The sequence below is a fragment of the Trachypithecus francoisi genome, unplaced genomic scaffold (genome assembly GCF_009764315.1).
Source record: "Trachypithecus francoisi isolate TF-2019V2 unplaced genomic scaffold, Tfra_2.0 Lachesis_group0, whole genome shotgun sequence".
NCBI classification, from domain to species: Eukaryota; Metazoa; Chordata; class Mammalia; order Primates; family Cercopithecidae; genus Trachypithecus; species Trachypithecus francoisi.
Window position 1 is genome coordinate 152,029,713 of NW_022681453.1, and position 23,283 is coordinate 152,052,995.

The 23,283-nt window shown below is 39.1% G+C and overlaps 1 protein-coding gene across 18 annotated transcripts in view; it reads left to right on the forward strand.

The window, feature by feature from the left end:
* TFDP2 (transcription factor Dp-2) overlaps positions 1 to 23,283 on the forward strand; it is a 217,923-nt gene that overhangs the window by 120,261 nt on the left and 74,379 nt on the right. Inside the window, exon 1 of one of the 18 annotated variants that reach the window (XM_033212437.1) lies at positions 13,209 to 13,378. The exons of 9 other annotated variants lie outside the window; for them this stretch is intronic. In XM_033212437.1, the coding sequence (XP_033068328.1) occupies positions 13,348 to 13,378 (31 nt within the window). In that variant the 5' untranslated portion in view covers positions 13,209 to 13,347. Of the gene's footprint in view, positions 1 to 13,208; positions 13,379 to 13,699; positions 13,835 to 23,283 lie in introns of those variants that run through there. 8 more of the 18 variants (XM_033212441.1, XM_033212448.1, XM_033212440.1 and 5 more) reach the window with 8 other exon arrangements.

Here is a 23,283-nt window from a genome sequence, read left to right on the forward strand (position 1 = left end):
TTGCCAAAAACCGTATCTAAGACTCACATTACCTGATTTTTGAGGCCTACGATAAAGCTGCAGTAATCAAGATAATGTGTTATTGACAAAAGAATGGACACATATATCAGTAGAACAGAATAAACAGCCCAAAAAATAGACTCACCCAAATATAGTCACCTGATCTCTGAAAAAGGAGCAAAGACAGTTTAATGGAGGAAAGGGTTTTTTTCAACATATCATGCTGGAACAATCGAAGTCCATATGCAAAAAAATGAACCTAGGCATAGACCTTACACCTTTCACAAAAAAATAGCTCAAAATGGATCATAGACCTAAATGTAAAACATAAAACTATTAAACTTCTGGAAGAAAAATAGAAGAAAATCTATGTAACCTTGGGTTTGGCAATGACTTTTTAGATACAACACCAAAAGCATGATTCATGAAAGAGAAAACTGATGTTGGTGTTCATTAAAATTAAAACTTCTTGTATTAGTCGATTTTCATACTGCTATGAAGAAATACCTGACACTGGATAATTTATAAAGGAAAGAGGTTTAATGTACTTACAGTTCCACATGGCTGGGGAGGCCTCACAATCATGGCAGAAGGCAAAGGAAGAGCAAAGGCACATCTTACATGATGGCAGGCAAGAGAGTGTGTGCAGAGGAACTGCCCTTTATAAAACCATCAGATCTTGTAAGACTGTCATGAGAACAGCATGGGAAAAACCTGCCCTCATAACTCATTATCTCCCACCGGCTCCTTCCCATGATACATGGGGATTAAGGGAACCACAGTTCAAGATGAGATTTTGGTGGGGCCACAGCCAAAGGATATAACTTCTACTCTGAGAAAGAAAGATACTGTTAAGAGAATGAAAAGACAGACCATGGACTGGAAGAAAATACTTTCAAGATACATTTCTGTTAAAGGACTTTGTGATGTTAGTCAGTTGCAAAGTGTTGAAGCAGTGCACAAGTCAGCCCTCACTTATGACATCAGTTGCAAGTTCAGAGGTTTCCAGAACTACATTTAGGATTGATAATTCACTAGGAGAACTGACAGAACTCATTGCAAGCTGTTATACTCACAGTTACGGTTTATTACAGCTGAAGGAGACAGATTAAAATTTGTCAAAAGAAAAGGCACATAGGACAGAGTCCAGGAAAGTACCAAATACAGTTAGAAACCCCACAATACATTTTTAGTGGTTGCTTTAGAGTCTTGATTATCTTTTCTTTTTTTGTTTAAAGGTCTTGCTCTGTCATCCAGCCTGCAGTGTAGTGTTATGATCATGGCTTACTGTAGCCTCAAACTCCTGGGCTCAAGTGATTTTCCTCTCTTAGCCTCCCAAGTAGCTGAGGCTACAAGTGTGAGCTAACATACCCAGCTAATTTATTTTTTATTTAAAAAATTTTTAGCCGGGCGCGGTGGCTCACACCTGTAATCCCAACATTTTGAGAGGCCAAGTTGGGCAGATCACCTGAGGTCAGGAGTTCAAGACCAGCCTGACCAACATGGAGAAACCCTGTCTCTACTAAAAATGCAAAATTAGCCAGGCGTGATGGTGGTGTCTGCCTGTAATTCCAGCTACTCAGGAGGTTGAGGCAGAAGAATCACTTGAACCTGGTAGGCGGAGGTTGCGGTGAGTTGCGATTGTGCCATTGCACTCCAGCCTGGGCAACAAGAGCAAGACTCTGTCTCAAAAAAAAATTTTTTTTTTTGTAGAGATAGGGTTTTGCTGTGTTATTCAGGGTGGTCTCAAACTCCTGGCCTCAGGCAGTTCTTCTGCCTAAGCTTCCCAAAGTGCTGGGATTACAGGCATAAGCCACTGAGCCTACCATAGAATATTAGTATCTTTTGAAGTGATTAAAAAGAGAAAAGATTTTCTTCCAGTCTAATGATGAGAAAAATGAAAGAACAGTTATTTTAAAGCCCCTAACTGATATTTCCAACATCTAGGTCATAAATGAGTCTGGTTCTGTTTGATAGCTTTATCTCTTGGTAAAGTGCATGCCTGTGTGTGTGTATGTGTGTTTTATTTTGTGTATGTCTTGTAATTTTTAGTTTAATGGCAAACATCATGTATACAAAAACAGTAGAGACTGAGGTAGATGGTATTTATGTCTGAATATAGGCACACCTCTCCCATCAGGCCAATTGCCTATGACATTGAGTCAACCTAGTTTGGAGTTGAGGTGGATTTGGATTTTGATGTTGGTATCATTATGTTCAGTGTACTTGGGCTGCTGTTACCTTGTACTAGGAGCCTGGGGTACCAGATAGTTTTTCTTCAGTGTTCCTGTTCCACTGTTGGCTTTCCTCAGTCCCATCATGCCTCTATCACAGAGAGGGAGTCTCTGTTCATATCCTTGCCCCTTCACTAGTGGTTGACTGATGCTGCTTGTTACGCAGTGCTAGGCTTACGGTGGTGTCATAGGTGGTTTTCTATTGTCCTGGGTCAGCCTTAGCTTTAGGCAGTCCCTGTTCATTTGAACCTCAGGGGTGGTACTTTAATCTGCCCTTTCCTGAGCAGTAGAAAACCTCTGCTTGGCATCAGAATCCTGGGCCAATGAGGATTCTCTGCTTCTTGCCCAGAAACAAGATGTTTGCTTCTACCTCTTCCCCAGCAGCAGTAGGGTATGTGAGAGGTGGGAGGATTACTTGAACTCAGGAGGTCGAAGCTGCAGTGAGCCATGATAGTGCCACCACACTCCAGCCTGGGTGACAGAGCAAGACCCTGTCTCAAAACAACCACAACCCAAAAAACTGTCAGGGTCATCAGGAACAAAGCATAGCCAATAGACAAGAAACTGTCACATAACAGAGAAGACTAAGGAAACCTGATGACTAAATGTAATACAAATAAAAAAAGAAATATTGACACTATAAGAAAAAATAGAGGCCGGGCGCGGTGGCTCACACCTGTAATCCCAGCACTTTGGGAGGCCGAGGCGAGCGGATCACGAGGTCAGGAGATCGAGACCATCCCGGCTAACCCAGTGAAACCCCGTCTCTACTAAAAAAATACAAAAAACTAGCCGGGCGAGGTGGCAGCGCCTGTAGTCCCAGCTACTCCGGAGGCTGAGGCAGGAGAATGGCGTGAACCCGGGAGGCGGAGCTTGTAGTGAGCTGAGATCCGGCCACTGCACTCCAGCCTGGGCAACAGAGCGAGACTCCATCTCAAAAAAAAAAAAAGAAAAAAGAAAAAATAGGACAGCAGAATGGGTAATTCACAGGAGAAGAAATGCAAATGGCTAATAAAAATATGAGTACGAATTAAACTTCACTAGTAATTAAACTGCAAATGTAAATGACAAAAGCTGATTTTTGCCAGTCACATTAGCAAAGGGTTGTTTTTGTTAATACTGGCATTTGGCAAGGTTGTAGAGAATATGGGAACTCAGAATGATACAACCTCTCTGGAGGATAATTTGCACTGTACCATATCAAAAGGCTTAAAATTGTACAAATTATTTGACTTAGCCATATCTCTGCTGTTGATTTATCCTAATAAAGTAAAGGAAGATCTGTGGGAAGATTTAGTCAAAGGGTGCCTATCATAGCATTGTTAATAATAATGAAAAATTGGAAGCAGCATGATAATTAACAGTATATTGTGATATTCTTGTATGGTGGTATTCTGTAGATATTAAAAGTTAAACAATTTGTTAAGTTCAAAAAATTTAACATGTATGGTGTGATCCTCTTTTTCATAAAAAAAATGTAGTATAGAAAGACTCAATATGTGTACACAGAACATTAATTATAATTTTTGGATGATTGAATTCTAGATTATTTTTGTTTCTTCCTGTGTGCTTTTCTATATTTTGCAGTTTTTTCTGACATGAGCATGTGCAGTATTTTGGACATCATATAAAAAGCTATTTAAAAACGAAATCTTTTTCCTCTATCAGTTAGCAAAGATTCTTAAAATTATTACCTTTGTTGGCAAAGGTATGAGAAATTGGTATCTTTATTTTATATCCACTTCTTACTCTATGTCTATTTATTGTTTTCTTATCTACAGTATTTCTACTTATTCTTTTTTTTTTTTTTTTTGAGACGGAGTCTCGCTCTGTCGCCCAAACTGGAGTGCAGTGGTGCAAGCTCGGCTCACTGCAAGCTCTGCCTCCCAGGTTCACTCCATTCTCCTGCCTCAGCCTCCCAAGTAGCTGGGACTACAGGCGCCTGCCACTGCACCCGGTTAATTTTTTGTATTTTTAGTAGAGACGGGGTTTCACCGTGTTAACCAGGATAGTCTCAGTCTCCTGACCTCATGATCTGCCTGCCTCAGCCTCCCAAAGTGCTGGGATTACAGGTGTGAGCCACTGCACCTGGCCCTTTTACTTGTTCTGTGTGTCTGCTTCTGTTGGGGATGAAAATCAGCAAAAGCACTCTTGGGAAGCAAATTGGTAATAAATATCAAACCCCTTAAGATAATTTATATTCTTTCACTCAGTAGAAAGGCTTCTGGGGGATTTGTCATTAGAAAAGAATCAGAGATGTGGGTGGAGACATGTTTATGACATGATGATGTATAACTGCAAAATATGAAGACTGTAAATATCCATTTAAAAGGGAAATAAAGCATGACACAACTGTATAGTGGAATATTATGCATTCATGATAGTATCTACAGAATATTTATTGATGTCTGATAATCTTGCTCCTTAATCTTCTGCTCAGAATGGCATCCATGATTCTGTTTCTTTCCCCCATGTTTTTTACTGTAGTCCCAGATAAGAAAATAAGAACTGAATTCCCTCTTTTATTTTGTATAAACAACCACAACTAGTAAATTACTTTTCCCCCCCAAAACCATTTCCTTATGTGTATTTGTCTTCCTCAGTTTCAGTTTATTTGCTTTACTTTAATTATGGGTATTATGGGAACCTTTGCACAGTTCTGTTTTTCTGCCTGATCTTCTCCCTGCTTTTACCATGGCTGAGACCTCTTCACCTTCTAAGTTGCAACTTAAATAGTACTCAGAGAGGTCTTCTTGGACCACCTTATCTATTATAAAAGAGCATAAAATGTATTAATAATATCCCTTTCCATCTCTCTAATGCCCACTAGTTTTTTTCATTGCCGTTAGCACAGTTGTTTTTGTATTTATTTGCTTGTTTATAATGTGTCCTCCATTAGACTGTAACTTCCTGACGCTAGGAAATATATCTTCACAAGTATATTTTTAGGTCCTCTCCTAATGTCTGGCACATGTAAACAGTCAGCAAATATGTGTAGATTGAATGAACAAACTAAATTTTGCAGTTTTGATGGTAGCTTATTGAGAATTTATCATGTAACTTAGTTAAAAGTTTTTATACCAAAGTTATTCTTATAACACATATTTATTTTAGCTATATTGGTTTTGATATTTAATGTATTTTGTGTAGGAATATAGAGGAAGAAGTTAGGTTACACTTGATCGAGGCCATAGAGAGTCTTATAATGAGTTGAAACTACCATTTAATGCTGAGGAGTGTGTAGAATTTGAAGAGACAAAAAAGAAGGGAAAAGACATTTTGAACAAGACTGCCCCATAAGTTTTTTAAGACAGGACAGCAGGAATATCTTTAGCATGTTTAGGAAAACATTATAGAGAATCGTAGGTGACTAATGGAGGTAGTTGCTGGTAATTATAAACGGAATGTTACTAGTTACAAAATTTCATCTAGGTCTAATCATAAAGAGCCTGGAAAGAAAGCCAAGGTAGTTGGAATATCTTTTGTATTCAGGGGAGTTCTTTTAACAGATGGGAAGCTACTGAAGGTATTTGATCAAGTGAATGTCGCTTTTCATTTATTTATCTGTTTAACAGATATTTATTGAGTGCATGCTGTCTACTATGTAGTCTTCTAGATGAGGAGGGTACAGAGATGGAATAGGAGGGCTGGAGAGCCAAAAACTGGCTGTGGAGGAACTCACAGACTACAGGAAGTGACAGACATGCAAATTACAAAGGGCTGTGATAAATGTTATAATAAATGTACATCATCAATACTGTGGGAACTCAAAATAGGACCAGGTCTATTCAGGTAATTGTGACTATCTTAACCAAGGAGGTGACATTTTCTATGGGTTTTGGAGGATAAGCACTAATTTACCAGGTGAAGAAAATTCTGACCTTAGCAGTAAGGTCATAGACCATTCAGGGAATGGTAAATAAGTCATGCAGCTGGAATCGTGGGAGATGAGCCTAGAGAAACAGTTATCCTAAAACAGTTATCCATTAAGGATCTTGTATTATCTATTTAATGAGGAACCATCAAAAGTTTTTTTTTTTTTAATTCTTTTTTTGTTTTTATTTTTGTGTGGTTTTTTTTTTTTTTTTTTTTTTTTGAGACGGAGTCTCGCTCTGTCGCCCAGGCTGGAGTGCAGTGGCGCGATCTCGGCTCACTGCAAGCTCCGCCTCCCGGGTTCACGCCATTCTCCTGCCTCAGCCTCCTGAGTAGCTGGGACTCTACAGGCGCCCGCCACCGCGCCCGGCTAATTTTTTGTATTTTTAGTAGAGATGGGGTTTCACCATGGTCTCGATCTCCTGACCTTGTGATCCGCCCGTCTTGGCCTCCCAAAGTGCTGGGATTACAGGTGTGAGCCACCGCGCCCGGCCTAAAAGTTTTTATATAGAGGACTGAAGTGATCTTTATTTTTTTCCCATCCAGAATAGTTTATTTGGCACAAATGGGCTAGTATATGCCATGGAGAACAATATTAGGCTTTAGTAAGCTTTTTGATTAAAATCTCATTGAATTCATATCTGTAATTAATACCAATAGTAACCAAGTATGTGGACTTTGAGAAGTCAAGAACTTGATTAGTATATTAGTCCATTTTCACACTGCTGATAAATACATTCCCTAGACCTGGCAATTTACAAAAGAAAGAGGTTTAATTGGACTTACAGTTCCATGTGGCTGAAGCCTCACAATTATGTGGGAAGGCAAGGAATAACAAGTCATGTCTTATGTGTGTGGCAGCAGGCAAAGAGAGGAGTGCTTGTGCAGGAAAACTCCCCCTTATAGTAACCAGCAGATCTCGTGAGACTTACTATCACAAGAACAGCACTGGAAAGACCTGCCCCCATAATTCAGTTACCTCCCAGCAGGTCCCTCCCACAAGACATGGGAATTCAAGATGAGATTTGAGTGGGGACACACCCAAACCATATCAATTAGAATCTCAGTGTTACCACTTGCTAGCATTTATGCAAGTTATTTGATATTAGTAAGCCTCCATTTTCTCATCTCTCTCAGTGAGGCTTATGAGTGGTTTGTGGGCTCTTTTGACCAAGGAGATGTAATGAGGTTGCTGTTAGATGGGGGAGAGAGACAAATAAGACTCTTCATTAGACATACTATTGTCTCAGTGTACTCTGAGTACTGAGTGAAGATAGACCTTGAGACAGCCATAAAAAGATAGAAATTTAATCCATAAAGGCAATTAGTTCAAAGTAGGTTTTTGTATGGCATGCTTAAAGATTTGGAGACAGGAACTATTGAAAGTTTTTAAACAGCAATCCATATGTTCCACTTTTCCCAAACAGCTTCTAATTATTTATAGTGTGCCCCTTTCACTCCTAATGGTAGTTCAGTCAGTCACCTTCTGAAACACCAGTACAGCAAAAGAGATGGCTGTGGTTGAGTCATTTAGAATACAAGTAATAAGAAAAAAATAAAGGAACCACTTCACAAGTGTCGGGGTGGAAACAGAGAAGGAATATAGTCTTTATAAAAGCCAAGAGAAGGCTGGGCATGGTTGCTCATGCCTGTAATCCCAGCACTTTGGGAGGCCGAGGTGGGCTGATCACAAGGTCAGGGGATCGAGACCATCATGGTTAACACGGCGAAACCCTGTCACTACTAAAGGTACAAAAATTAGCCAGGCATGGTCGTGGGTGCCTGTAGTCCCAGCAGCTGCTTGGGAGGCTGATACAGGAGAATGGTGTGAACCTGGGAGGCGGAGCTTGCAGTGAGCCGAGATCACACCACTGCACTCCAGCCTGGGTGGCAGAGCGAGACTCCGTCTCAAAAAAAAAAAAAAAAAAAAGCCAAGAGAAGACAGTTGTAATAGTATTAAGAAGATGGGATTTGCAAGATCAGCAAGGCCAGAATACAGCAAGCCTGTGGAGCATAAGCACACATTATTAGATTTTTCAAGGCAGAGCTCATTGTCTACTTTAGATAACACAGTTCATTTGAGCAGTTGGATGGAAGCGAAATTGGATTTTTGGTTTTTTGTTTTGTTTTGTTTTTTGAGGATAAGGACTATGCCTTGTTTGTTTTTGTATCTCTAGTGCCTAACACAGTGGTTACATCAGAGGTACTTCGTGCATTTTTGAAGATTTAATAATTAATAGTTGGTACAAAAGCTGAGATAGTGGCTATAGATACCACACTAAAAAATTTTGGTGGTTAAAGAGAGATGAGAAGTAGGATGTTTTTAGTTTGGTTAGCAGTTAGAAGGGAACAATCTCTGCATTTGAAATGTTAAGATGAACTCAGTAGAAAGAGAAATATTAAAGTTTCTGAAGAAGGAAGTAAGTTTGAAAGCTAAAGCCCTTGCTGCCTACAAAAGACCCTTTTGCAAAGTGGACCCTCCTGGTTCAGTTATCTCACCCTTTGGGATTCTGTGAGCCGGTTGAGCCAACTAATTCCTTTCACCTTAAACTAGTTTGAGTTCGATTCCGTCCCTTATAACTAAACAAAAACCTGAATTTGAATGAAGTATTCTGACTCTAATGCTCGTGCTTTCTCCATTATACTGTATTTCTTCTCTAAGGCTAAAGGTATTACCTCCAAAATTTTGTTCCTTCCTAACTTGTGAGGTCTTTAGTGAACTATTTCTGTCCTCTCTAGAATCTTTGCTTTCTTTCCCTCCTATAGGTCCCTCTCCACATAGCTTGTGTAGGCCTCTCTTATCTTTGTGAACCCTTCAACTTAATTCTGTGGGCCCCACTAAGCTGTGATAAAGCATGCATAGGGGTTTGGTAGAAGGTAAGGTTAACACAGGTAAATTGGGGCTGGGGCTATATGGAGAAAAATTTGGATTACTAATTTAAGTGGTTTGCCATTGATTTCTAGATCAGAGATGTTTAATAGAACTTTCTTCAGTGATGGAAATGTTCTGTATCTACCGTGTTCAATATGGTAGCTGTTAGCCACATGCAGCTCCATAGAGCACTTAACATGTGGCTAGCATGACTGAGAAATCAAATGTTAAATTTAATTTTATTTATCTATTTTTATAAGACAGAGTCTCGCTCAGTCACCCAGGCTGGAGTGCAGCGGTGTAATCTTGACTCACTGCAACCTCCGCCTCCTGGGTTCAAGTGATTCTTCTGCCTCAGCCTCTCAAGTAGCTGGGAATACAAGGGCCATGCCCAGCTAATTTTTGTATTTTTAGTAGAGATGGGGTTTCACCATGTTGGCCAGGCCAGTCTTGAACTCCTGACCTCAGGTGATCTACCCGCCTCAGCCTCCCAAAGTGCTGGTGGGATTACAAGCATGAGCCACCGTGCCTGGCTGATTTTATTTAATTTTAATCACTTTAAATTTAAATGGCCACATGTGGCTAAGGCTACCATTTTGGATGGTATAGCTGTAGACATCAGAAGTTATATTTCTCATTTTTTTTTTTTTTGTTGAGACGGAGTCTCGCTCTGTCGCCCAGGCTGGAGTGCAGTGGCCAGATCTCAGCTCACTGCAAGCTCCGCCTCCCGGGTTTACGCCATTCTCCTGCCTCAGCCTCCCGAGTAGCTGGGACTACAGGCGCCCGCCACCTCGCCCGGCTAGTTTTTTTTTTAGTAGAGACGGGGTTTCACCGTGTTAGCCAGGATGGTCTCGATCTCCTGACCTCGTGATCTGCCCGTCTCGGCCTCCCAAAGTGCTGGGATTACAGGCTTGAGCCACCACGCCCGGCCTCTCATTTTGTTTTTAAACTAGGAGAATGATATATGTTAGAAAAAAAAATTGGAAACAATGTGGGCATTTGGGTTGTGAGGATGAGGGAAGAAGAAAATCACTTTCTGTTCTTGATATTAATGCCTTTGACAAGGGTGAGGAACCTAGGAGGATGAGTGGGTTTGGGAAGGTAGACAGGAAGTTCAATACTGCAGAGGCTGAGTTGAGATTATGGGATATATAAACAGAGATGTCCAATAGGCATCTAAATAAGAATTTACAGCAGAACAGAAAAAGCCAGGGCTAGAAGTATAAATTTCTGTGGTCATCTATGTAGAGGTGATAAAGCTGTGGAAAATAGGTAACATCCTCTAGAATGGGAGTGTAGATCTTGAAGAAAAGAGCATCGAGCACAGAACTCAGAAAAATGTGCATATTGAAAAAGTAGAGCTAAGCATGGTAGCTCACACCTGTAATCCCAGCACTTTGGAGGGAGGCAGGAGGATCATTTGAGCCCAGGAGTTCAGCCTGGGCAACACAGCGAAACCCTGTCTCTACAAAAAATACAAAAATTAGCTGGGCATGGTGGTGCACACCTGTGGTCCCAGCTACTTGGGAGGCTGAAGTGGGAGGGATCACCTGAGCCCAGGAGATTGAGGCTACAGTGAACTGTGATCACACCACTGCATATCAACTCCAGCCTGGGTGACAGAACAAAACGCTCTCTCTCTGAAGAAAAAAAAAAAAGAAAGAAAAGAAAAAGTGGAAAGAGGAAGAGCAGCAGGCAAACATGAAATATGAAATATTTACTATGCAATGTTTTTAAGAAATTGACACCTAACCATGCAAGTGACAGCAGAAAGTTTTTACTTTAGTTGTAGTGCTTGTCAGGAAGATTTGATATTTTACTTGAAAATATGAATATAGATGTAACATAGCTAATTTCTACTACTTCATTATATAGATCTGATAGATAGTTTTTATTTGGCCAATGCCTGCTAGATATACCTATCATTACACTATCACAGTGTCATTTCTGCCTATAGAATCATATATGTGTCTGTTAAATGGGCTTAATATTTGGGCAGATTGCCAATAAATGTCGCAAACTCCAGTCCAAATAAATCAGTTTATAAACCTAGGAGAATGTCTAGCTACCTTTGGTGTCTTCCAGATAATCAATAGTTGTAATTAATGATGCTTAAATGGATTTTCTATATAAGTTTAAGGAGAAATTGTTTGACACGACCTGTATAATCTGCATTTTTATCATCTGAGTGGGAAGTCTTATTACTTTCCCCACACTGTGTCATACACTTGCAGAAGAACATAAAAGGTAGTGATTATGCTACCTGCCAAGAAAGGCATCAGAGCAGACTGAAGGGTGTAGTATGAGTAAATAATTTGAGACCAGAGAAAAGGCTTTAGAAAGGAAGGCAAGCATGGAGAGGGAAACTTGGAGAAATAGGCTGAAATTCAGATCTGTGGAGTAGACAGTAGGTAATAGGTTGCCTAGCTCAGTGCCTGATACATAATAGGTGCTCAGTATTTATTGAAGGAAGGAATGGGAAAAGGAGAATTCATCCTGCAAGAATAGTAGAATCCTACTTTGGTCCCACCTTATTTTATTTGTCACTTGACCTCAGTTATCACATCTTTCTGACCTTGGATTGCTGTTAGGTTTATTGTTAAAACATACACTAGATAGTTTATATTTTAACTTGTAATATTTTAACATCGTCTAGCTCTGGACAATGGGAGGGCAGGGGGATGCTCTTCTATTTGGAGATATGGGAAATATACTTGAGTACTTGAATGTTTAATTTCCTTTTGTTTTAAGACTATAACAGAGTAAATGTGACCATATCTAGCCCCTGAGTATTCTGGTCTTGGGTGACGTAGGTGAGCACTTCCAGCTGATCTGACAAGTTAGAGGTGTACACTTATTTTCTCTGTAAGAAGCGTCATCTGGTAAGATGATCAAGAATGGTGTGAAGCAGGATGAGGAGTTTAAAATTGTTTCCAAATGTGGAAATATAAATGAATATAAACATGTAAGATTTTAATACACCAAACTGATCAAATTCTGTGTAATTTCCAAGTTTCTTTTTTCTTTCAAAACTCCTCTGAAATCTGACTGTCCACAAAAACTTAGTTTATAGAATTTTATCTAATTTATTTACTCAGATACTGCACTGACCTCACATCCTATAGTCAAAACAGATTTTACTGTAAAATCTGGAAAGATAGAGGGCCATATAGGTTGTATTTTCAGTTTTGTTTATACTAACATGTGTTTACAACCCAATTTAATTTACACCCTGTATTGTATTATTGTTGTCATATCTCTGTCTGTGTGTAAGTATAATATGTGTTGGCAAAGGAAAATTTTGAATCAGAAAAACTGTCTGATCTATTTGATTCAATATATATTTGAGTGTCTAACAGACGCTGTTTTAGACACTGGTGATACAACACTGAACAGAGCACCAAATACTTTGCAGCGTCTCCTGGAGCTGTTGTCAAGACATACTTTCCAAGGGGAATATTTCAGAATAGGTGATAACTAATCAATGAAGGAAAAGTACCTTAGTCATCTAGGAGAGTTATACTTAGAGTGAACTGAAATAAACTAAGCTCACTAAAGACAGGGATTTTTTGTTTGGCTTTTGTCTGTTGCATTCACTACTGTATCTCCAGGGCCCAAAATAGTGCTCGGCTCATAATAAGTATTCAGCAAATATATGTTGTTGATTGAAGTGTTTGTTTTGAATTTGTGTAATCAAAGACATGTACCTTGGTAAATCATCTTTACCTCTTGCTAGTTGAAAATTTTATCTCAGTTGCTTTGTTTTTGATGTTACCTTGCTTTTTGTTTCTACTTGTGCCATACATCAGGATGCTGGAAAAGCTTATTAATACTGACAGTCATATGGTTATCTGATATAGAAAAGAATAGATTTGGAAAGGAACTTAAGAGGTCATCTTTTGTTCAGCTTCCTGCCTAGGAAAACTAAGTAAGATGATTAGGTATGTATATTTAATTAGTCATTTAAAAAAAACCAGGACAACATAATTGGGTTCCCTCTTGAGAAAATGGAGAAAGGTACTTAACCCTAGCTATAAAGGGACTAACCTGGAAATTTTAGAACTTCTGTGTGGGAAAGTGAAAAAAAAAAAAAAAAGCACAACTAAGCTGTTCTTTGTTGATATCAGAAATGGGCCTGTCATTCATTTTGGCATTGAAGCATAGCCTCCTATCTCGGGGCAGGACTGGGACATTTTTTTTCCTCCCACAAGAGCTGGACAGTTATTACAGGTTCAGAAAGCCCCAACCAGTGTTTCAAGAGTTTCTCCTCCTTTTTCCCCCCTGAAACTTGTGCTGCTTTTGCTCTGCTTTCAAGATGCATTAAGTCTCCTGCTTTGTGACTGCTCTGGAGCCAGCAGATACTCTGATATGTATAATTCAAATTATGCAGGTTTCACGAGTAAGTTTAATCTTATTTTTTAAGTTAGTTAAAATGCAAGTGATATTTAGAAAAATGTTAACTTGTAGTTATTTCATACTTTAAGCATTTTTATCACTTCTCAGCCTTTTGGCTAAAATCAAGTGTGTACTTTAAGCATTTTTTAAAAATAAAAATATCCTTTTAATTTAATAACAAAGCAAGGTTCTACATAGAAAAGCCACTTCATCTAAGACCTGCACTTTCAATTTCTTTTGAGATATCTTTGTTGTAGACAGTATTCATATGTCTTTTGAAAGCCAGTTAACTAAACAGTTTTCTTGAGCATCTTTTTAGTTTTACTGAGAAGTATTTTAAATTGAGCTTTTCTGAGCTCGATTGCTTACGTCTGACACAGTCTCAAGTTTCCACTGAATGGTAACAAAGACTGTAGAGTGTTGTTGGTACTGCAGTGAGAGGCATGCTTCCTTAGACCAGGTAAGAGAGATCAGTTTGTTTCTTACTGCTGGGTGAGTTTTTACAGCGCTTATTTTATATTCTTTAAACAGCAGCAATATTAAATTGGTAAATAGCCAGGAGCACGCTGATTTCAAGACGTCCTTGGTTGTTGCAGACAGAAAAACTACAGGGTTATGTATGGGGGTTGGGGCAGGCGGGGGCGGGGGGGAGGGGAAGAGTTAATTTATTACTCAGTTACTTATATAAATTAATTAAAATGTGAAAATAATTCTGGAGCTCAGTTTTCTTAATTCAGGAACTAAAGCATCAGTTGAGGAAATCAGTAATTTTAAAGGTACTTCATGACTATTACTTGTGAAAGCAATTCAAAGGATAGTTTTGACTTTCATTTTTTTTCCCCAGTAGTTAATAAAATAAGCTTTGCCTTTAACTAAACATTTTTTCCACTTATGAAAACTTTTAAATTGCCAACAGCAAAATATACTTCCCAAGGATCCTTGGAAATCAACCTGACACTTGAAAAATATTTCAGCTTTTATAGCTGTTTCATTCCTTTTTTTCCCTAGTACATTTTTCTTAAAAGTATTTGTGCTTTGAAAATGTCAGCTGTATTCTAATGAAGCTTAGGCATTGTTTGCTCATAAAGGGGCCGGTGCATTCCACTGCTTTATGGTTTATTATGAGGCACAGTGTGAGAGTGTGGGTGGCACCATTTGGTGTCTGCCTCTTGGGGTAGTGACTGCCATTATGTTAGCCTTGGACTGGCAAAGAAAATACAGCATACAAGATGCTATATGAATCTAGATACTGAAGAAAATCTTAACCCTAAACAATTCTTAATGAGCCTGGAATATGTGACAACTTGATTGAATTGATCAGTTCAATTATACCCTTGAAGTTTGCATTTTAGTTACAACATATATTCTGTTAGACACATGTCTTTTTTTTTATGTATAATAGCATTTAGTCATTCTTTGAAGTTCAGTAAGGAAGTGAATGTTTCTAAACTATGATGTTTTTAATAGATACAGTAAAATTTTAAATAATGCATTTACTTAAAGTTTTAAGGAACTTAGTGTGGGTGGGGAGCAGGAGTGGGAGAGGGAGAGAGGAGGTCAGGCAGAGAGCCTTTCTTCTTTCAGTTAGGAAAGCCCTGGTGAAGAAAAAAAGCAACAGATGTTTCTTCTGTTACAATTGAGGTTGTTTCATTCAAAACTCAGAGTAGTTGGAATGGGGAGAAGAGGACATAAATCTGACTTAATCAGTGAATAAATAAAATTTAGTCATTTAAAATTTAATATTTTATATTCAGGAATTGAAAGTCATAGAGTAACAAAATGAATAACATACCCTTTAAAGAGGCATTTTTAAAAAAACTTTAAATATTGCCTGTATAATTAATGAAAATGTGAGAAAATTAATTTTAGTGAATTTCACTTAAGGAAAAATTTATAATTAAATCATTAGACTTTTTTTTTTAAAGCCTAAGCCATCTAAAATATAGAGGAAACACTTAGTTGCAAAAGTTTATCACTAGACAATAGGGACAAAATCTCAAAATAAAAATAAAATGTGAAACATCAGTTACATATGTTGATAGATCGTTTTATCTTCTGTGAGAAGCATGAAGCTTATTCCTAAGACCTTTGAATAAGAAATATGGGAGTGATATTTTGGGTTTAATTGAAATGATATGTTGCAGTTTGCCTCAAAAAAGAAAGATAATAAGCTTGGATTGGTTGCTAATCGAAAGAGAAGAATGTTTATCTGCTGGAAACAGTAGGAATGAAGAGTGTGGAAGCATTATGCGTATAATGAAAGCAGTCAAAATTTTGAAAAACAGTTTTTGAATTTTTGGAATTCATAATGAGGAAAGTGAAAACCTTTCTTTTTACAAGTAACACAAAGAAGTCCCATGCTGTTGTATAATGTGCATGTATACACATTACAACTTTATTCATTTCTTAAGTTTGCGCTTGAAAAATCAGTGCTGAACACCAGCTCTTTCACATATGAGGCACTTATTGAATATTTGTCATACCCTACACTGAGAAATTAATAGTAATTTACAGTAGCCAATAAATTTTTTGAGCTATAGTTTAAAATTTGCATACGGATTAATTATTGTACAGTTTTCTAAATAATTGGCCTAAGGAGAGAGAAGACTGGAAAAGATATCAACATTCAAAGAGATTATTAAAAATTCCTCTTGCTCTTAGCTATGATCTGTGGACTTACCTGAAGGTTTTTTTTTTTTTTTTTTTTTTTTGAGATGGAGTCTCGCTCTGTCGCCCGGGCTGGAGTGCAGTGACTGGATCTCAGCTCACTGCAAGCTCCGCCTCCCGGGTTCACGCCATTTTCCTGCCTCAGCCTCCCGAGTAGCAGGGACTAAGGGACTACAGGCGTCCGCCATCTCGCCCGGCTAATTTTTTGTTTTTTCAGTAGAGACGGGGTTTCATCATGTTAGCCAGGATGGTCTCCATCTCCTGACCTCGTGATCCGCCCACCTGGGCCTCCCAAAATGCTGGGATTACAGGCGTGAGCCACCGCGCCCGGCCAGAAGATTTTTTTTTTTCAAATAATGATAACCAAATTTACAGATTCTGAAGTTTGTTCTTTTCTTTTTTCTTTTTTCTTTTTTTGAAATGGAGTTTCGCTCTTGTTGCCCAGGCTGGAGTGCAATGGTGCGATCTCGGCTCACTGCAACCTCTGCCTCCCGGGTTCAAGCGATTCTCCTTCCTCGGCCTCCCGAGTAGCTGGGATTACATGCATGCACCACCACGCCCAGCCTTTGAAGTTTATTGAATCATTATTTCAATTAAGATTCAGATTCTAAAATTTCTCTGTATACATTTTGCTTATCTTAAGGAATAGCAACATGTAGTGGTTGAGTTTTTTCTCTCTAAAATAAGTGAAACAATTTACATGGACTTTAAAATGGATTTACAAACTATAGATTTGCCTAAATAACTTTTTTTTTACAATTCTGATCAAAGAATAGAAATTTCGATGAAATAGACAGCCTTAAAAAAAAGTTGGTCACTCCACATGTAATTCGTAACTGTGATAGCATCATAGATTGTGATTATAAAAAATGTGTGTCACTTACAATTATAAATGTAGACATGACAATAAGTTACTTAACAAGGAAAACAGTATCAACAACAGCAACAAGGAAGTAGTTTGGACTCCTAGCCCTTCAAATTGAGAAATGAAGAACAAAATCAATTGAATGATTTTAAGATGAATTCCCACTGCCTCTGTATGTGTAAATTATCTTGGAATTATTGAATGTGTGTTCAAATTATGGTTGAGAAGAGCGCATTAGTTTTAGCATATATAGAGTATAGAACATAGAGAGTATAATTTTCTATTGTATTGTAGATTTATACTCTATATATGAGAAACCAAACCATTCAAGTTTGTTACCTAGAAATTGGTGGGGAGTGTCTGAAGGGAAAAACAAACAAACAAAAAAAACTTTTCTAATTCATCTGCCATCTAGAGGTAATTCCTTATTTGTCTTTACCACTCATAATCAATTTAAAGTTAAGTCTTTTTTTTTTTTTTTTTTAAAGACAGAGTCTCGCTGTTGTCGCCCGGGCTGGAGTGCAGTGGTGCAATCTCAGCTCGCTGCAACCTCTGCTTCCCGGGTTCGAGCAATTCTCCTGCCTCAGCCTCCGCGTAACTGAGATTACAGGGCCCGCCACCACGCCTGGCTAATTTTTGTATTTTCAGTAGAGACTTGGTTTCACCATGTTGGCCAGGCTGGTCTCGAACTGACGTCAGGTGATCCGCCTGCATATGCCTCCCAAAGTGCTGGGATTAGAGGCATGAGCAATCGCACCCGGCCTTAAATTAAATCTTTAAAATATATACTGAAAGGAGACTTCAAGAGTGAAGTACCTGTGGTTCTTGCTTTTTGTATGAACTCTTTAGCACAAAACTGAGGTCTTAGAGGAACCTGAGCCTTACCTGTTTGTTGTAACCCCATTCAGAATACCCAGAGAATCAATGATTTAGCCTTTTTTTCCTGCCTTACACATACATATCCAACTAGGAGTAACAGCCACTTTGAAATTTTCTCATCTCTGGAGTGCAGTAAGAGGGGAGATGTGCCTGATGCCTATATTTCTCTGAAGAGAAAACGTTTTACATTGTTTAGGAGCAGGTAGACCAGTATGAGTACGGTGCTTTGAGTATATTATGAATTAACTATGTTTTGTGAACTGATCCAGGAACCTGTCGTGTAATTATGTTGTTTCTTTCTACCAAGTTTCAAGAAACCAATTTTCAAATGAATGTTTGTTTACATGATAACTCTAAAGCTGGAGGCTATTAACCAGGGACTTTGGTTTTCCACTTTGCTCACTGGTGGTGAAAATTTGGCAACTCTTGGCAATTTCTCTGACATAAAAATGAACAGACCACTAAGTGAGCATTTTCTATGTGCCAGGTAGACACAGTAGAACTTATTTATAAAAGTTTTGAAAAATCTTTTAATGGGCTGGGCATGGTGGCACATGCCTGTAATCCCAGCACTTGGAGAGGCCGAGGTAGGTAGATCACTTTAACGCAGGAGTTCAAGACCAGCCTGGGCACATGACAAAATCCTGTCTCTTCAAAAAATACAAAAATTAACTGGGCATGGTGGCACACACCTGTGGTCCCAGCTACTCGGGAGGATGAGGTGGGAGGAAACCTTGAGCCCAGGTCAAGGCTGCAGTGAGTGGAGATCATGCCACTGCGCTCCAGCCTAGGCAACAGAGCGAGACCCTGTCTCCAAAAAAAATTTAAAAATCTTTAATGGATAAATTTTTAATACAAAGAGATTTTGTTGACATTGATGTCTAACTTTAAGATTTCTTGCATTTCATAATGTGATTTAAATGTAGCTTCAGTAATAGCCCTCAAGTAGAATATATTGTTGAAATTATAATATCAGTAAGTTACTGCAGTATTGAATGAGCTACTTAGTGCATGGTATTATAAAGCAACGATCCCCTTTTTTATTTGCTAAGGAGAAGAACTGCTTTGGAACTCTTAATTCATGGGTGGTGCTTGGGCCCTTTGAATTTGTATCCTAAAGTTTTACATTTATTTTAAGAAACCCCCAGCCGGGCGTGGTTGTTCACCCCTGTAATCCCAGCACTTTGGGAGGCTGAGGCAGGTGGATCACTTGAGGTCAGGAGTTCGAGACCAGCCTGAACAACATGGCGAAACCCCATCTCTACCAAAAATACAAAAAAAAAAAAAAAAAAAAAAAAAAAGCCAAGTGTGGTGGCACACACCTGTAATCCCAGCTACTCAGGAGGCTGAGGCAGGCGAATCGCTTGAACCCGGGAGGCGGAGGTTGCAGTGAGCTGAGATCACACCACTGCACTTCAGCCTAGGTGACAGAGCAGGACTCCATCTATAATAAATTTTAAAAAACTTATTTTAAAAACCCAACCTTTTTTCTGTCTTTTTTTTGGGGGGGGGGAGGGGGGCGGGGATGGAATCTCACTTTGTCGCCAGACTGGAGTGCAGTGGCGCGATCTTGGCTCACTGCAACCTTCGCCTCCCAGGTTCAAGCGATTCTCCTGCCTCAGCCTCCCAAGTAGCTGGGACTACAGGTGCATGTTACCATGCCTGGCTGATTTTTGTATTTTTACTAGAGACAGGGTTTCACCATGTTTGCCAGGCTAATCTCAAACTCCTGACCTCATAATCCGCCTGCCTTGGCCTCCCAAAGTGCTGGGATTACAGACGTGAGCCACCCGTGCCCGGCCCAGGAACCCAGCTTTTTAATTCAAAGTCTGTCTGCAGTCATGGTCGCCTCTTATAAATAAGAAAAATTCTCACTTAACTGTAAATTTAAAAGGATTTCTCTGTTACCCCTGTCTGGCTACCCTCTCAGAGGGACTGTGAGCTTCTTCATGAGAATTATTTCCAATTAAGTACTCTTGGATATTTCAGTACTCATAAATTTTGATCTTTGTGGTTGCACTCAGCTGCCTTGATCAACTCTAGCCATTCAGTGGCTGTTGGTATGAGATAAGATGTGCTGTTTTCTGCTGTTTCTCTTTTACTAGGCCTGTAAACAATGTCTGTGCCATCTGGTGGGTGTATTGGCTGTCGTGATGGCGCTAACAGTAGTGATTGAAAATGGGCTAAACAGTGAAAAAAATATAACACTTAAGAACAAGAAACGGAAGAAATAAGGGTCACTCAGACTCCTCTCTTTTTAAAATGAGAATAGAGATAAGTTCAGTGTACTAGAATCCACTTGCATTTCATTATTTCCTTAATTTGAACAAAGAGTCTTACCAGACCATAAGAATCATCTGAGGCACTTGTTAAAAATACAAATTCTCCACCTAGTTTTTGAATCTTTAGGTGTCCAGTGGAGCTCAGGAGTGAATCTTGTGATCACTTATATTTGGGAAGAACTACCAGGAAGGGTTGGGAAGATCAAGTTGTTTGAGGACATATGGTAAAATTCCTCAATTATTAATCAGAAGATACATTTCAAAACTAGGAAATTTTAGTTGAGCAGGTGGAAGAAAAATGAGAAATTGAACAATTAAAAAGTTTCCTTGACTGAAAATGCTAACAGAAAAAAGATTTCAAAAGTATATGTTTTAACTAAAGATAAAGAAACCAATGAAAAACCAGCAGTATCAACCCTATAGATGAGACAAATGTTTTTGGGTAAACACTTAAAAAATTGTTGAAGGAGAAGGGCCCTGCAAGTGACCCTAGTGATTTCTAAGATCTTTTAGGTTTGATGAACTAAATGAAACCAATTACAATATACCAGAGCTTGAATTGAGGAGTTTGCTTAAGCAATGAAGAGATAGTGTTTAAATTTTGACATGTGGTAAGATGGAGAAAAATTTAAGAATTTAGGGCATTTATGGTTCTATATACAAGAAAAGGAAGGAGCTAGCTAATTGTTTTAAAAAGCGCCCCCTAAGTGAAAATGTTCAACAAAGCCAAGAGAACAGGTTTGAGGGAAAGTATGTAGGAAACACTGATATAAAAGATTTATTGGGGCCGGGTGCGGTGGCTCACGCCTATAATCCCAGCACTTTGGGAGGCCAAGGCAGGCGGATCATGAGGTCAGGAGATCGAGACCATCCTGGCTAACACGATGAAACCCCATCTTTACTAAAAATACAAAAAATTGGCCAGGCGTGGTGGTGGGTGCCTGTAGTCCCAGCTACTCAGGGGGCCGAGGCAGGAGAATGGCATGAACCCGGGAGTCAGAGCTTGCAGTGAGCTGAGATAACGCCACAGCACTCCAGCCTGGGTGACAGAGCGAGACTCTGTCTCAAAAAAAAAAAAAAAAAAAAATTATTCATTTAGAAATATGACCATAGAGCTATAAATACACTTCTTATGATGGTCATTTCAAGGATCCTTTGGAAAGATTCTGGTTAGGTGATCCATTTGGGTGAATCCCGAAAGTTTTCTGTGTTCTGACAGCTGCAGAAACTTTCAGGCTTTTCCTTCCGTGTATGTGATATGTAGGAATGTGTGTGTCAGATCTTGTGTCCTTATCTTTGCACAATGGGATACCTGATCTCCTTTTAGAACCAAATAGAGAGAGGAAGGTTCCAGAGGACACTTTAACTATTATACTTTGGAGATATTATGAACTTTTTTGTCTTCTCTTTGTCACCCATCCCAATTATAGTGATATTGAGGTCATTCAGTTAAAAAGTTTTGTAATGGTAATTACCTTTGGATTTAATCTTAGTAACTTTGGCGAACATGGTTCAGTACAAATGCATCAAAATAAAACATAACAGTGGTGTAATATGCATGTGCAGATAGGTAATACTAGTTAGTAAATAAAGTGAAAACTTTTTTTTTTTGTTTTTTTGGAGACAGGGTCTTGCTTTGTCACCTAGATAGGAGTACAGTGGCATGAACATAGCTCACTGCAGCCTCGACTTCCTGGGCTCAGGAGATCCTCTTTCCTCAGCCTCCCATGTAGCTGGGACCATAAGTGTGTGCCACTATACCTGGGTAATTTTATTTTTTTGTAGAGACGAGGCCTTACTATGTTGCCCAGGCTGGTCTTGAATTCCTGGACTCAAGCAATCCTCCTGCCTCAGCCTCCCAAAGTGCTGGGACTATAGGCATGAGCCATCACACCTGGCCTGAAAACTATTTCTTGTTTTTTGTTTTTTCTTTTTAAAAGAAAAAGGCATATGAGTATATTTAAACATAAAAATGAAGGAAGTCAGAGTAACTGCAAAATTTGTCTTTGTTTTTATTTCATTTACATAGATGTTGACCTACAGATCCTGAGTTATTTTCTTCTTCTTTCTTTCTTCCCCCCCACCCCACGCCCGCCCCCCCGAGATGGAGTCTTGCTCTGTCGCCCAGGCTGGAGTGCAGTGGCACTGTCTTGGCTCACTGCAACCTCCACCTCCCCCTCCCGAGTTCAAGCAATTCTCCTACCTCAGCCACCTGAGCAGCTGGAATTACAGGCGCACACCACCGCTGCTGGCTAATTTTTTGTATTTTTAGTAGAGACGGGGTTTCACCATGTTGGCCAGGCTGGTCTCGAACTCCTGACCTTGTGATCCTCCCACCTTGGCCTCCCAAAGTGCTGGGATTACAGACATGAGCCACTGTCCCTGGCCCAAGAGTTATTTTTGAAATACAGGTGATAGATATCCCCTGAGTCATCCATATCCTTTCTCCCTAGTCTACTTTGTTTTCAGTTACATATATTGCTTTCTAGATGGCTGGCTAAAATTAGAAATACAGTCTTAAGGTTGTGAAATCATTTCTCTTTGCAAAACAAATTGCCCGTTCTAGAATTGACCTGTGACTTGACCTCTTCAGTACTGTATTTGAAGCTAATTGATAGTCTTTTACAGTAGTTATTAACAAATAGTTAAAAGGTAGTACAGGAAGGAAGGAAATGCTCTGACACTACTTTCTTTTTCGAACTCAGCTTATTCTTTTGTGAAACTGTTAATCATGAATGAAACAAAACCATGGGGAACTGGCATATGAAGAGGCAGATCAGTGGAGCAGAATAGAAAATCAATAAATTGACCCAAATAAGTAAACTCAAGGTTGCATTTCATATCAGCATGGAGGAAAGTGAGTGAATTATTCATTAAAAGTGGTGAACCCGGGAGGCGGAGCTTGCAGTGAGCTGAGATCCGGCCACTGCACTCCAGCCTGGGCGACAGAGCGAGACTCCGTCTCAAAAAAAAAAAAAAAAAAGTGGCTAACTGGGAGGGAAAACTTTGGATCTGTCACTTATATCGGATAAATTCCAGGTGGATCAAGGATTTATAATTTAAAATGAAGGCTTTAAAATTGTATCAGAAAACGGGGGGGGTGTTTAATATAATCTTAGTATACATTCTAACTGCTGATAATTAATTTGTAAGAACAGCATATCCAACTGGAGACATAAAACTTGTACGATAAGTAAAACACAGCATGTTTAAAGT